At 38.2% G+C, this 14,821-nt stretch overlaps 1 protein-coding gene across 2 annotated transcripts in view; it reads right to left on the bottom strand.

Moving 5' to 3' along the window:
- Positions 1–14,821, bottom strand: part of LOC134747370 (synaptotagmin-10-like) — a 128,107-nt gene that overhangs the window by 20,911 nt on the left and 92,375 nt on the right. For both annotated transcript variants that reach the window (XM_063681996.1, XM_063681997.1), the window contains exon 5: positions 381–503. In XM_063681996.1, coding sequence (XP_063538066.1) covers positions 381–503 — 123 coding nt within the window. The remainder of the gene's footprint in view (positions 1–380; positions 504–14,821) is intronic.

Raw genomic sequence — 14,821 nt, 5'->3', positions numbered from 1 at the left:
TCCGATACAAACTACCATAGTCTAATATTTCCGTAAAAGTGAAGGGGCATCGCATCGCAAGGTCTCATGCCGTAATGGAACCACGATAACTCTGTCAAAACTAAACGAATACCAAAAAACCACCCAACTATAGTCAAAAAACTATATCTACGTTAAGGTCTTCTTCGAAAGTTGTAGTTCTGTGACAAAATATTTTTATACATTTAAGAAAAAACACAGACAAACCCAAACAGAACATCGGTATTTACTCATATTTAATTACGTATTGAACTTATGCACAATAGTATGATAATACTATTACTTATTCTGTGGCAATAGTACTGGACTATACCTATATACGAGTAGTTTTACTGTAGGTAAGAATGGGATTATGAGCTCACCTTGCCAACAAGCGCCTCAACCTCTTGGTCATATCGCAGCGCGAAGTGAAGTTTGCCGCAGAATTCCAATTCAGCACTGTCGGTGGACGACTGACGAACAAGCTCGTTCTTGTACAGCTCGGGCTGAAACAAAAAATATGAAAATTCGCAACTTTAAATGCATTTTTAAACTACTGCAAGTAAAATGAAATTTTAAATCAGTCCACACAGTTGCAAGCTTTTTACGATTCTTACGAATAAAAAATAATTTCAGCCCACCCCTCTTAACCCTCAGCCAGAAATAAGCAGTTTACATTGTTATACCCAGTGGTGGTAATTTCTATAACTGTTCCAAATTTTAGGTATCTAAGTCAAACGGTCTCTGAGAAAAGCGCATTTAACCGATTTGCAAGACCAAAGTGATCCCATAAGCGTTCCGTGAAACAGTACTTACCTATCGTGTTTCAACTAAAAAAATCTTACCCCCAGTATACACAGGTTGTCTAAAAAATAAGTGCATCCCTGTTTGCCAGAGAGGTTTTTGGATTATACTGAGCAACTTTTACTACGAGACCAACCACGAAATCAAGAAAAAAACATTTACCCTCCCATAGAAAATGGACAAGCCAAAATGTATGAAACGACCAAAGTTTTTGCCGAGCGCGAAAATAATTTTAATTATCATATCTCTCTTTTTTGATTACACCCCAAATAGATGGTTTACGGGATACATAATAAAATCATACCCGAGTACAAAAGCAAACATTTGTAAATGTAATACGTATGCGCCCATTGTAATTTGTTCGAAACAATATAATTTTAAGCCTCGCAGTTACACGCATTGATGAACATCTCGTTGGCTGTAAAAGTGAAACGAGGGACCATAAAATATAGGATGAATTTTCGTTGTTTTCATGGAAATTATGCGGTTTATTGTCGCGGTTAAGAGGATAGTAGACGACCGCTTGGCGCTTTTTCATACAAAAGTATTCCTTATTTTCTTCCTTGAATATTAACTTTATGAAAACTATTTTAACACAATTTACTGTCCATTAACCATAGCTATGACTCAGGGGCGTATTTACCCTAGGGCCAAGGGGGCCATGGCCCGGGGCGGCAGGCTGCGGGGGGCGGCGCAGGCCGCCGCTGGCTTTCAGTTTCGGGTGCCTCAGTGGCGCCCCAATAAATTTTTTTTGTGGTGTTACTGGTACTAGACATAATTTAATTTATAGTAAGTAACTATTCGTTGTCTATTGCCAGTAGTCACATCAAAATTTTTACAGCGCGTTTGCGCCCCTTTTCCTTCTACCTTAATTCTTTACCCACGCGGATTGTCGACGAGTTCTCATGATGTCGCCCTGTGACGTCGCTCTTCACATCAACCTAAGGCCGCGAGCTTCCGTTAATGCTTTTTGGCCCTGGTCTGCAACAAGCGCCGTAGGTCGCGTCCCGCGTCCGGCGCGACGCTGTACGCGACGTACGAATGCTTACTATGGAAATGCACTATAGTGGTCTCTCTCACACGCCAGACGCCGCGGCGGCGTACGGCGTTTGTTGCAGACCAGGGCCTAAGGCTGCATGCCTGACGTCGGCATTAACGCCGTGAGCGACGTCTAGACGCCGGCCATTGCGTCAGCAATCGCAATACTTCCTACGGTAAATAAAGGCATCGTGTACGACGTCCGTACCTCTGTGGCGCACGGCGTCCAGATGCTGACGCCGACGTCAACCGAAAACCGTACACTATTAACACTATAATTATTGATTATCAGAATTCAGAGGAGACCTGGGAGTTGGCGAACGGGTCAGTCGGAGCCTAGCACAAAAAACAAAGCGCGTTCTTTTAGTGGGTACTAAATTTCGCATCATTCATTTAGTGGTTAATTACTCAGCAAAACACTGATCAATATACGCAAAAATCATATTGAAAGAGAACTTTTAATACCTAGTGGTATTGAATAAAATTAGAGTTCAGACACGACACGACATGGTTAGTTGTTTCCACGTTGTTTCAAAGGTGAATCGCAAGGTAGGAGACCGAGATACTGGACAGCAGAGCCCGAAGGGAAACATAAGGTGTATAGTCTTCGGTTACCGCGATAGTTACTCATGAAATAAAACTATGAAAACGGATTATATCGCGTATATTGAATTTATAATACATCCCGACGTTTCGAACTCTTTACAGCGTTCGTGGTCAACGGGTGACTGAGGAAAAATTACAAAATGCAAAAATACCCACATACTAAAATAATGAACAATCATAGACTACAAACTTTAAGGCTGGTTGTACATGCAAAATCGGTTCATAAGGCTAGTTATACACTATAATTATTTTTCAAGTAAAGATATATATATATATGCGATAAAAATAAACTATGCCGGCTCCAACCCTACACCACGGACCCGAGAAGATTTAATTCACTCCTAAATTGTAGGAGGGTATCCCAATATGGGACCGGCAACAAACTCGGCGGGACACATCTTTTCAAAACATCAGAATGTCCAGCATCATCCAACACTACGGTCTCACAGTCTATGTATGTAATATACGCGATATAATCCGTTTTCATAGTTTTATTTCATAAGGTGTATAGTTAAAAAACAAACAGACGGACCGCAAGCAGGGTATTGAACTAAAGACCCTAAGATGCCGAAGGGAGCGCACCACGTAAGGCCGAGATGCTGCAGAGCCGCTATTATAGGTACGACCCAATTTACAGTGTTATTACTAGTGGCTCTGTGAGCTGCAGACCTCGCGTTAAGCTTAGAAAATGTAAAAGTGAAAAATACTTCGTTCGTTGAGTCGTTATCACGATCTACTCACAATGGTCTTAAGCGCCATATAGATAGATGCTTTTGGCGCTTTTAAGTCCTTTATGCCAATTTCCGCAATTTGAAAAAAATCCTTAAAATCATAGAATTTATAAATATGTAACAACAATTAGTACCTACCTAAAATGTAAAATTATTTAAGCATAGATATTATGTAATTTATTGACTTGTAAAATTACTGCCTTTTGTTTTACCAATAAAACATCTGAATCTGAATCTGGTCACAAAATTTTACGAGAATAAGTTAAGAATTGCGACCTGGCCTTAAAACGAAGACCTTCATAAAAATCATGGCGGACTAAAAGGTCAGGTTGCGAGCCCTGAAAAGCTTAAAAGTCGCGCTTTCCAGAAGACCCGAAGCATTCCTGAATTTCCAGCAAGTCGCGCCTCGTTTTAATTTGAGCGAACGCCAAAGGTCGAGTAGCAGGAGAGCCGAGATCACATTGGTTCCAAGTTCCAAGCCAATTCCAATAGCTCTCCTCTCCTCCAGCTCGGTCTTCGACCTTGCATGGACGCTCTTTATGCGGAGCTCGGCCTTTGGTGTCACTATAACGTGGTCATTGTTCCAATCCCAAACATTGATTTTTCCCACCTCGACCTTTGGCTTTGCGCGGAAGAGCGCCGCAATTGGACGATCCGGGACTTCAGCACTCTGCAGAGCTCATCTTGGCCATAGGTTTTTGTCCCAGCTCAGCTCCACCAGTGCTTTAAGCTCTGTTCTTCTGCAGTTCGGCCTTCAGCCTCACAGGGCAGCACACCGCTATCGGACGCTCCGGGTCTCCGGCCTTATGCAGAGCTCGGCCATCGGCATCGCTTACAATTGGCTATAGGTTCGATTCCAAACTCTGCAGAAAGGCACTGCGGAAAAATTATGCTTTTGTGTTTGTTTCATGGGTCATGGGGGGCGGCAGAGGCCCAATGGCCCGGGGCGCCAAATATGTAAATACGCCTCTGCTATGACTTATAATTGTTAGGAGCGTAAAACAAATTCCATACACATATTTTAAAGCTCCAAAATATTCCCAGCATTATCCAGAGAGGAAAATGGGGACTACGTCATCCTCTTTCGTCTTAAAGTAAAGGTTACATATGGATTCCGGCGACGCTACTACTGCAGCGTTGCAATTTTGAGAAACGGGTGATCGGCCAAAGTTCTTGACAAATTCAGTTACTAATCGAACGTTCTCATCGCGACAGAAAAGCAGCAACGCCACCAAAAAACCGGACGTGCAAGTCGGATTCGCCCACCGAGGGTTCCGTACTTTTTAGTATTTATTGTTATAGCGGCAACAGAAATACATCATCTGTGAAAATTTCAACTGTCTAGCTATCACGGTTCATGAGACACACAGACAGACAGATGGACAGTCAGACAGACAGACAGACAGACAGACAGACAGACGGACAGACTTTCCGTTCGCCGCGACATCTAGTGTCGAGTAGCAGTACTGATAATTCCGCTACTTGACGCTCGGCTAGATGTCGACTACGAAAATAATAGTCTTTCTGGCAACAAAACTGATGTATGGAGTGAGCACTCTATGTCTACTTAATTCTCTTTGGTCTAGACACATCTGTTGAAAACATGATAGCAGCTGGGCCAAAGTAGTCACGTACCTACTGGCATTCGCAAAATGGTCATCGCAGCAGCGACTGATCGAGAATGAGGTGGCAGAACGACTTCGATAACGTAAGGTATTGGCAAGATCTATCGGAATGTAGGGAGCTAATCTAATATCCCCGGTATTTAGATATTTATAACACTTTAAATCGTCGCGTTTTGTACACATAATTAATGTTACTAAAGGGTCTAACGCGATTAAGGTCCCTGGTTCGATCCCCAGTAATTGTATGCTGGGACATAACTTTTTGTATTTTTGTACACTTAAATTTCGTCGTTTTTTTTTAACAATTAAAAAGTTTGTATTGTTGATTGATTGAGCGCGGGCTAAGCGTATTAGTTTCATTTTTACAAGCTTTTATTTAACTAGCCCTAAAAAAATGCTTTTTTTGTCATTTAAATTATTCTAAACGGCGGAGCTATACATTTATTCAGCTTTAAGCTATGCTCGCGAGGTCTACAACTTACAGAGCCACTAGTTAGAAAAGATGAAAGCAACCTTACTTAATTTAAAACGATGTTCCGTGGAACTCGTGGAAGTATATTTTAGTTCGTACAAGTTACTGTTCACAATGTACAGATAACTTTCACTCAGTAGCTCAGTACATATAAACAGTACATATTTTGTAGAGTTGTGTGCAATTCTACAAAATACGTATCAAGGACTTTTTCATTTCAGTCATTTATTCAGAGTCGCATTCATTGATAAGGTCACATTTTACGGAAACTGGCAAGTTTAAGTAGAAACCTAATATGTACCTAAGTAATGCCACCTAAATCATAAGATAATAGAAGAAGGGATACCTAATTACAAATGCTGCATTCGTTGTACATACAATTTTAATGATCTACCTATAGTTATCTTTATTGTTACCAGTAAATATAAATTTAACCTAAATTAGTGACCAATTAGATGAAGAAATGTCAGAAGGCGTGGTCCCAAGACAGTAGCTTAGGATGTAACTGGGATAAGCACTACAATAAGACAAGACAATGTTTCCGATTGCGCTATCAAAAACCAAATACTTTTTCCCCTCACTAGCTCGGAAAGCCGTCTTTTATCCTTTAAAACCAGCGGGGAAAAACGCATTTTATCCACTAGTGGGGAAAGTAATTTGACCTTGGATGGAGCGTGTTTAAGTAGCTTGACAGATAACAAAACGTAAAACGCTCATAATAATGGTTCGTTCGATATTAATTATCATTAAATAAATGGTTTGAGAATTTAATAAAAAATACCAAATTTAGCTTTATTTACTGATTTTAAGTCATAAACCTTAAAATTCCATAAGAAACGTTTGTTTTCTAATAATGATGTTAAATAACGCGCAAATTCTGAACGCACAAGTTGAGTCGACGCAATTTCAAAACGCATCATTGACATTTCATACGTCAGAAATGTCAACATTGTCAACAAAATTTTTACTTTAAAACTTCTTACGTAAAAATACAGAATTTCCAGTTTATTGTTATAATATCGTAAAAAAATTAGTGATTCCAGTGATGAAGATGATCTAACGCCTGTGGATGTTGCACTTTCCTCGCTATAGTGAGGTGAAAAGTTTTGTGTTACACACGGGTGCAAATGTATTTTACTTCTCGTGTGTTGTTGAAACACTCGCTACGCTCAGGATTCTATTTTAGAACCACTCGCTTAGCTCGTGGTTCAACTATAGAATCCTTTCACTTCCTCGTGTTTCAATTCCACACTCGCTGGTAAAATACAACTTTGCACCCTTGTATAACAAATAACTATTGCAGGCAGCTTTTATAAACGCTGTTTAATTGTCTGAAAAGTAAGACCTTGCTTTATCTATGCTATTGCTCAATGCCCATAAAAATGTGAGCTATAAAATTTGAGACTTAGTTTCCTTAGTCATTGAATTCTACAATCAAAATGTTTCAAACACTTTTAGTTTGTCTGTATTGTATTGTGTTAAATACTCATCCATTTAGTAAATTAAACAATCTGTCGATCTTTTCTGTGGTACCTTTAATAGTAGATAGACGCTTCATAAACAAACTTTCTGAAACAATACCCGAGGCCCATAAGCTTCAATAAAACTTATATCGGTGTTCCTCTATTGTTTTTGTCAAAGTTGCGTCTAGGTAAAAATGTTGTTAATAACCCACAAAAGGAAATTAAGATAAGCTATTGAAAAATAGGTAATTCACACGTGACACTTCTAGGGTCAAATTTTTATTTTTATTGGTCCAAGGAAAAAAATTCACACTAGCATTTAAGGTCAATTATTGAATATTCAAGGATAATGGCTGCGATCGTTAGGAATGATTAATCACAGGAAAGTGATTAATCGCTCAATTATACGTTAAGGGTAGAGTAAGGGTTCTATTTAGCTGACCTCTAGTGTATATGAATATGATCTAGTGTATATATGATGACGATGAACAATGAGTTTTTCGGAACTTATTTACGAAATATTGTTTAATATTTACCAGTCGCTTTTCAGTGAAGGAAAACATCGTGAGGAAACCGGACTAATCCTAATAAGGCCTAGTTTACCCTCTAGATTGGAAGGTCAAATGGCAGTCGCTTTCCTAAAAACTAGTGCCTACGCCAATTCTTGGAATTAGTTGCCGAGCGGACCCCCGGCTCCCATTAGCCGTGGCAAAATGCCGGGACAACGCAAGGAACATGGTGATGATGGCGTTTATGTTTGTTCTGTTCAAGTCGGCGCAAAATTAGCTGAGACGGAATCTAACATATTTTGAAATTTAGTGCTGACAGAAGATGAAAATCATTTAGTGCTGACAGAAGATGAAAATCATTTAGTGCTGGAAGGAGATAAAATCATTTAGTGGTGGAAGGAGATGAAAATCATTTAGTGCTGACAGAAGATGAAAATCATTTAGTGCTGACAGAGGATGAAAATCATTTAGTGCTGACAGAAGATGAACATCAATCAACTCACACTACCTACTTTTTGCGGCGATAACTTTTTTCACACAAAGATTTGGGTCTACCTGGGGCCCGTTTCTCAAAAGCTTGTAACTTGTAATACAAGCGGATGTCACTTTTTGACAGCTTTTGTTAAAAAGGGATTTTCACTTGTATTACAAGCTACAAGTTTTTAAGAAATGGGCCAAGTCATAGTCATAGTAAAAGTTTTACAACTTAGAATAACCTATCCGTCGACATACTGCTTGCCCTTATTGGTCAAATGTTAGCCCAGGTGGGCTTTCTCCTTTAAAATGAAGATCTGCAAATAAAACCATCGTATGGCATCCTACGGAATAAGTAATTCCAAATCTCGAATTTACATAAATCAATATTCCACAACCTAACTGAACAGGTTTCCCTAAGTAACTTACGGTTATTCGATACACAGCCTTGTAAACAATAAACCATTCTTAGAATTTGATAATCTATACTATACGTATATTTCGAGCCAGGTGGCAGTCACGAAACGAATACTCCTAAATTCACGAAACATTTTGTATCAACTGTGATCTCGTTCGTAATATAACATGAGCTCCCGAATCAACAATTAAAATAGGTATATCAGAAATCAGACTAACTGGTCTAACCGCGGCGAAATATTGAGTTATGTGACTAGTACTTTATAAACTGGGAAGACCCCTTATACAGTGTGTAAATTCAATACGGGCGAATATTTAAACGGTGGTTAGTATAGGACCTAAGAACTATATTGAGATAAATTTTGCTTAGAAATACAATGAAAATTGTTACACGAACCAATTCGAGCTACTTTTGACCCCTTTACAACTTGAAACCTATTTAACCTACACAAAAAAAAATGTAAAAATAAAAAAAACCTAACACACTTCCAGATAGACTATTACGTGTATATATAGAGGGAAAAATCTGTAAATTTAAAATTTATTGATAATTTTATGGAAAAATTATTGTTTTCGCGAGATACTTACGCATAACAATGAAAGTTTTCAGGTCATCTTTTAAGGGGCCCACTGATTACTGGTCCGCCGGACGATATCGGCCTGTCAGTTGTTCGGAACTGTCAAATTTTTTTTCTAACTGACAGGCTGATATCGTCCGGCGGACTGATAATCAGTGGGCCCCTTTAGACACGACAAGGACCATACAACTATACAGTGCTACCTCAGAACATTCCCATTATTACATTCCTATTCATGCCAACCCGTATCAAACGACGAACCTCAAAAATACAATCGAAGCTACCTGCAGTGACATGTAAATAATGAGGACCAGCAATTGTTATGAAAACATTCGTACCCTGCTGAATGCGCTCTTAGTATCAATACCGGAGTGCGACCTGAGGGCCTACCGCAAACACCGAAGTTCGCAAATTGTTGGCATCTTTCTCTTTTAATCCAATTAAGGCGTAATTAGAGTGACAGAGACAGATGCTCGCAATTTGCAAAATTCGGTGTTCGCGGTAGGCCCCCTGTTAGCGGGGCGATGGGCGTCTGTATGTCAGGAATGCTTGAGATTTTGTAAGGTGATGGATATTATAGTATAGACTAGTGTTTTTATAAACACTAGTCTATACCATATACTATAGTGTATTTTAGTCACAGGCAGCACCATCGGCTTCACAGGCAGAGTCACTACCCACTAGGTCAGTCCGGTCGTTTTTATTCTGTATTGGGCTATATTTTGTGAGGCGCTTTCACCTCCGAATAACAATATGTTTTTAAACCAATTATCAGATATAAAGACCAAACCATATGTATTTGTGATGCGGTAACTTTTTTCAATTGTAAAATAGCTCACATTGTCGTTCACGATGGTTTTTATAAGTTCACAGTGCCTATGTTTCATGATTTTTCAATGGGCAAATTTATCCTACAGGGAAAATTAGACGATTTCACTGTACCCGTGTGGATCGGTGTCGCTATCCAAAATGATAACTCAACTTTGTGTAGCATTGACAATCTTTATTATATACTTGTCTATACATTGCACAAATGAAAAACGGTCGAAAAATGGCAATATATCGGATATCCATCTCGGCCGAAGATTGATGACTAAGGTAATCTGTTTTGTGCTCTGGTCTATTGTCGCCTCTCTTTAGCTGCGAAATCTAAAAGGAAAGGTTTTTAACACAAAACCTCCTTTAGGATTAAATTTGCTACTATTCTGATTTTGAGATCATAAATGAGCGGTAGGTATTCAAATTCCACAATTTTGATTGTTTAACTACGACCTATATTTTAACATTTTGAAAACATTGTGTCTAACGGTGAGAGTGTATTGAACTGATGCGTACTGTGGCACTCCACTGATAATAATTCTTGTGTTTTCATTGAATTTCTCGAGCTTCCCCAACTTCTATCATTTCCGCTCACATTCCCAGGAGAAATATCCTAACTTTCTAATCTGAAGCCACCAAATAAAAGGCCACGTGTTTCCGAAGTTCTTACTACGTACGTGTATATAACTGACGTTTATGAGCCCGTGTTTCATGAGAAAAGACGTGTTGAAATATTAATCCCAACAAAAACATAAATATAAAATGAGAGCCAAGTTCAATATATATGTCGTTGTTGTAGACTCGGCGATAAAAGAATTGAGAGCTATATAGCTCTGACAGACACAGACAGACAGAGACAGAAATTGGTACCTGTAGCCGCCGTGCAGGTCTCGACGACTCAAATAAAAAGACTTCGACTCGAAGTGAACTGATATAATCTTCAATACTGGTTACAAAAGGTACAGTTGACAAAACAGTCAAAAAGTGTAGAAGCGGTGGCTATGGTATGGAGGCTGATGAGAGAGTGATTAAGCGAAATTGAACAGAAAGAAAGGTGGTTTAAATTTAGGTGCCTCTAATTGGCCGCGATGCAAATGATGTGGAGCGCTCCTATTGGTGCTTTAAAAAAGCCTCCGCATACTAACCGAGCCCGAAGGCTGCGTTTAGCTACTGCTAGGAATATTTTTTATAAATAAAAATTTGCGTTCGCAACAGCACCCATATGGGTGCCAATCTGCCAATGTATAAAATCCTAAAATTATAAACAGCTTGACTTGGCTAGTTTTTAGCAACAAACAAAATTTTTGAAAAGTAACATAAACAATAACAATACAACAACAACAACAATAGCCTATACGTAAAAACTAGCCAAGACAAATCTTTTGTCGGCTAGTCAACAACGACATTATTCACTTCACATTTATGACTTTTTTGGATATCATTACTTTTTGTACAGAAATTACTAGTAATCATCATGAAAGTAGTTTTGCCCAAGCTTAAAAGGAGACCTAGCGAGGGTAAATTGTCAAAAATTTTCAGTTTTCAAATTTTTTCCTTTATACAATACGCCTAATAATCTGCCTTCATACCAAATACTTATCAAGTTTCTAGATCATCTGGCAGCGAGCTAGGTTTTCATCTATAAGTCTAAATTAATCTAATAATTATCAATTGTATATGATTTTTTTCCATCGAATTTGCAATAATTTTCAGTTTTCAGATTTTTAGGGTTACGTACCCAAAGGGTAAAACGGGACCCTATCACTAAGACTCAGCTGTCCATCCGTCTGTCTGTCTGTCCGTCTGTCACCAGGCTGTATCTCATGAACCGTGATAGCTAGACAGTTAAAATTTTCACAGATGTACATATTTCTGTTGCCGCTATAACAACAAATACTTAAAACGGAATAAAATAAATATTTAAGTGGGGCTCCCATACAACAAACGTGATTTTTTGCCGTTTTTTGCGTAATGGTATGGAATAATAATAATAACCCTTCGTGCGCGAGTCCGACTCGCACTTGGCCGGTTTTTTTCCTCTCTATACACCTAATAGTCTACCTTGATGCTACATTTCAAGTTTCTTGGTCATCTGGAAGTGGGTTAGGTTTTTGATCTATAAGTCAGTCAGTCACAATAATGCCGGTTTTTATTAAACGTTAATTTATCAATAACAATACAATACTTTGTGTTCTAGACAAGCTAAGGGGCTCGAAATGGTTCGTGTAATACACACGATTGCTGCGTCGCCAGTTCCTTTTTCTTTGAACTTGGCTGGACACGCTACCACGTAAACATACGTACGTCACATGAAACCCGGTTGGGGCATAGTTAGCAGAAAATTTACTGTCGAGAACTTAATTACATTTTACAAGGAGTCAGGTACGCCTCCGCCAGGGGGCGTGAAATGACTGTCTTACCAATGAAGAAAAGGAAGAAATAAACAAAAACTTCATAAACAAACTCATATCATATACTTCGGACACCTATCACGTTGCTCCCCGGATAGCCTGGAGAGAGTCATAATGACCTTGCTAGATGGTGTACTTAAAACTGCACGAGGCCATGCGCTAGGCGAGGACCAGATCCCTATGGAGGAACCTGGTCTTCAACTGAAGGACATGATGAACATGACATTGAGGGAACGACTGAAGAAGAATAAACATGTTTTAAACTAAGAATCAACCACGCAAGGAAAAGGTTTCAAACAACTGGAATAAGTAATTACAAACAAAAGCCGTTGTCTGACAGCTCCACAGCTCCAGCCTCACATGTTGACACAGTAACATTGAATGAGGTCGGTTGTCAATGTTGTCATCGACCGTAGGCGTTACGGAAATTACCGCTCGCGCTCGTCAGCCGACAGGCAAGGGTGGGCATACAATCAACGTGACTAGACTGACTGGGCCATTGTTTATCTTAATTACTTTTAATTGGATTTTCCTGGCAGTTTGACGTTTTTGAGCGGGACTGCCACTGCCTGTTGTAAATGTTGACTTTTTACAATTATTATTACATTTTCGACGAATGCTGTAATAGGATAGGGTATTTGATATTTTTTTATTAATGGTATCAGTCGATCAGGTTTATTTTGAGGATCAAATGTCTGTATGGGACCCATTGTCTTAAAGCAATACAAAAGTCACAAATGATGGTCAAATTCTGGCACCCTCGCTTTACTGACGAAACGCTTCTAACAAAATAGCAATACATTGTGACGTCATCATATGTAACGTCGCTTTGCTTAGAAGCCGTTTCGATGTATGGAAAACAAGGAATTTGCGATTTTGTCGGAGTAATATTTATGTATATTTTTGCTATACAATATATTTTTTTACAAAATGTAAGGAATCGAATGAAAGGAATGGATGGATCTTCCTATTCGGAAGCAAAAAAAAAAAACTTTTTTTTAAACGTTTTGTATTTTTTTGTTATTCCCATATATTTTTAAGTCTTCAATTTATAGTGATAAATTGCTCATTTTCTATTTCACTATAAAATTCAACATGTGTCAACAACCCTATTGTAACTTGTTGTTATGTATTGGTTTATTTCATAACCCTATTGTAATTATTTTTTTTAAATCTGGTTTTTTTTTTGCGAAAAAATATAAGGGCAATTAAGCTAACACAAAGATACTTAGTAACTTAGTAATATATAAAAAGCAAATATGTATTACACTTACATAAATCACTTTAGAATAATCCTCAATCGGTACACGTGTACCTATTAGCATTTTGATTTCGATCAACATTCCGGCACCTATTTAATGGATAACAAAGAAAACAATAATTGAGTTTTTTTTTCCGTTTTGGAATCTAAGTACTCAAAATTAATATTATTTAAAGAATCAGGAACCTTTATTTTAAAATTACAATGAAACGAAAACAGTGACAAAAGCAGTAATTATGACAAAGGAGCTAGTTAAAAACATAGCAGAAGCTCGCAGCAAGACACACAGGCTTAATTAAAGCTTGTAGCTCGTAATTATGTGACGTATAAAGCCGGGCCGGGCTGGGCTGTGGCTTAATATGGATCGTGATAAATGCACGTTATTTTAAACTCACTCTAAACACTAGACTAGATAGTGCGCTTCTTAAGAGGATAGTGGACCAATATCCATAAAAATTAAAGAAAATAAAGTCTTGCTTATTTTTCCTTAAAAAGAGTATTCGTTACTTCAATCGTTATAAAAGTTAGGATCGTTGAAAAACTTTAAAACTTTCCCAATACAATTAAAATGTCAAGTTCAAATCAAACTATCAGACATTTTTAACGAATAATATTTTGTGTCAATTTTATTACTTATAGAATTTTCACAATTTACCAACGCATTTTAACTGCCTCTACACGTCATTAATGTTATACCTACGTTATCTCAATCGGTACAAAAATACCAATAATCGCTTACAAATAACACAAACATTAGGATGTCTAATTGGATTGTGTTTAAAAGAATTCCAATAAATAATATGAAGCCGTAAATACTTTCTGAATCAACCTTAATATGCCCTAGATCGTCCCGTCTGACCCGTTATAATAATAGGGAATTGTGAGTGGGAGCAATTTTATTTATTTATTTCAATTATTGCTCTCAATATAACCGACCTTGTGTAAAGTTTCGTAAAGTTCTGAACAAATTATAACTGTCCAGTAGGTATTTCTAACAAAAATAGGTAAAGGCTTGTAGACTCCAATATATGAAATTAAATTAAATTATGTATATCTATAAGTAAAGCATAAACATTCATTATATGCCCCATGCATATTGCTTTTCAACCTGTTTACTGTATGTACCTATAGCCACTCCCTTACGGGAAAATAGTTCAAATCCGGAAACCGCTACCAACTTTTGGTATGTTGTTGGGTATGGTATTGGATCTCCAAAACTGCCGGGAGAGAGCGGCGCCGGCCATCTACTTCAGCGGAATGACGTCATTTAAATAACTCCCGCTTCGTTACGAATATTGCATATTGCACCCTAACTAAGCATTGCACATACACTTGTGGGGTATTAAATGAAAGTAGATTAAATATACTATATTTAATTCATACACTGTGTACCAAAATATACAACAGTTCAAGAGCATTTTACAAAGAAATCAGAATGATGCAAAAAATATTCGATTATTTGGGTTTTACAAGCAAACCAAAAGTCGGACGTTAAAGGATGACTCACGTTGGACCGGGCCGTGTCCGGGCCGGAGCTTCCGGCGCTTCGTTTTCTAGTGAAAGCATCACGTGATCACCTGTCATGTCATAGAAAAGTAAGCGCCGGAAGCTCCGGC

This window comes from Cydia strobilella, chromosome 14, assembly GCF_947568885.1.
Source record: "Cydia strobilella chromosome 14, ilCydStro3.1, whole genome shotgun sequence".
NCBI classification, from domain to species: domain Eukaryota; kingdom Metazoa; phylum Arthropoda; class Insecta; order Lepidoptera; family Tortricidae; genus Cydia; species Cydia strobilella.
Note: the sequence above shows the minus strand (reverse complement) of the source record. Positions and strands in the feature narration are given on the sequence as shown.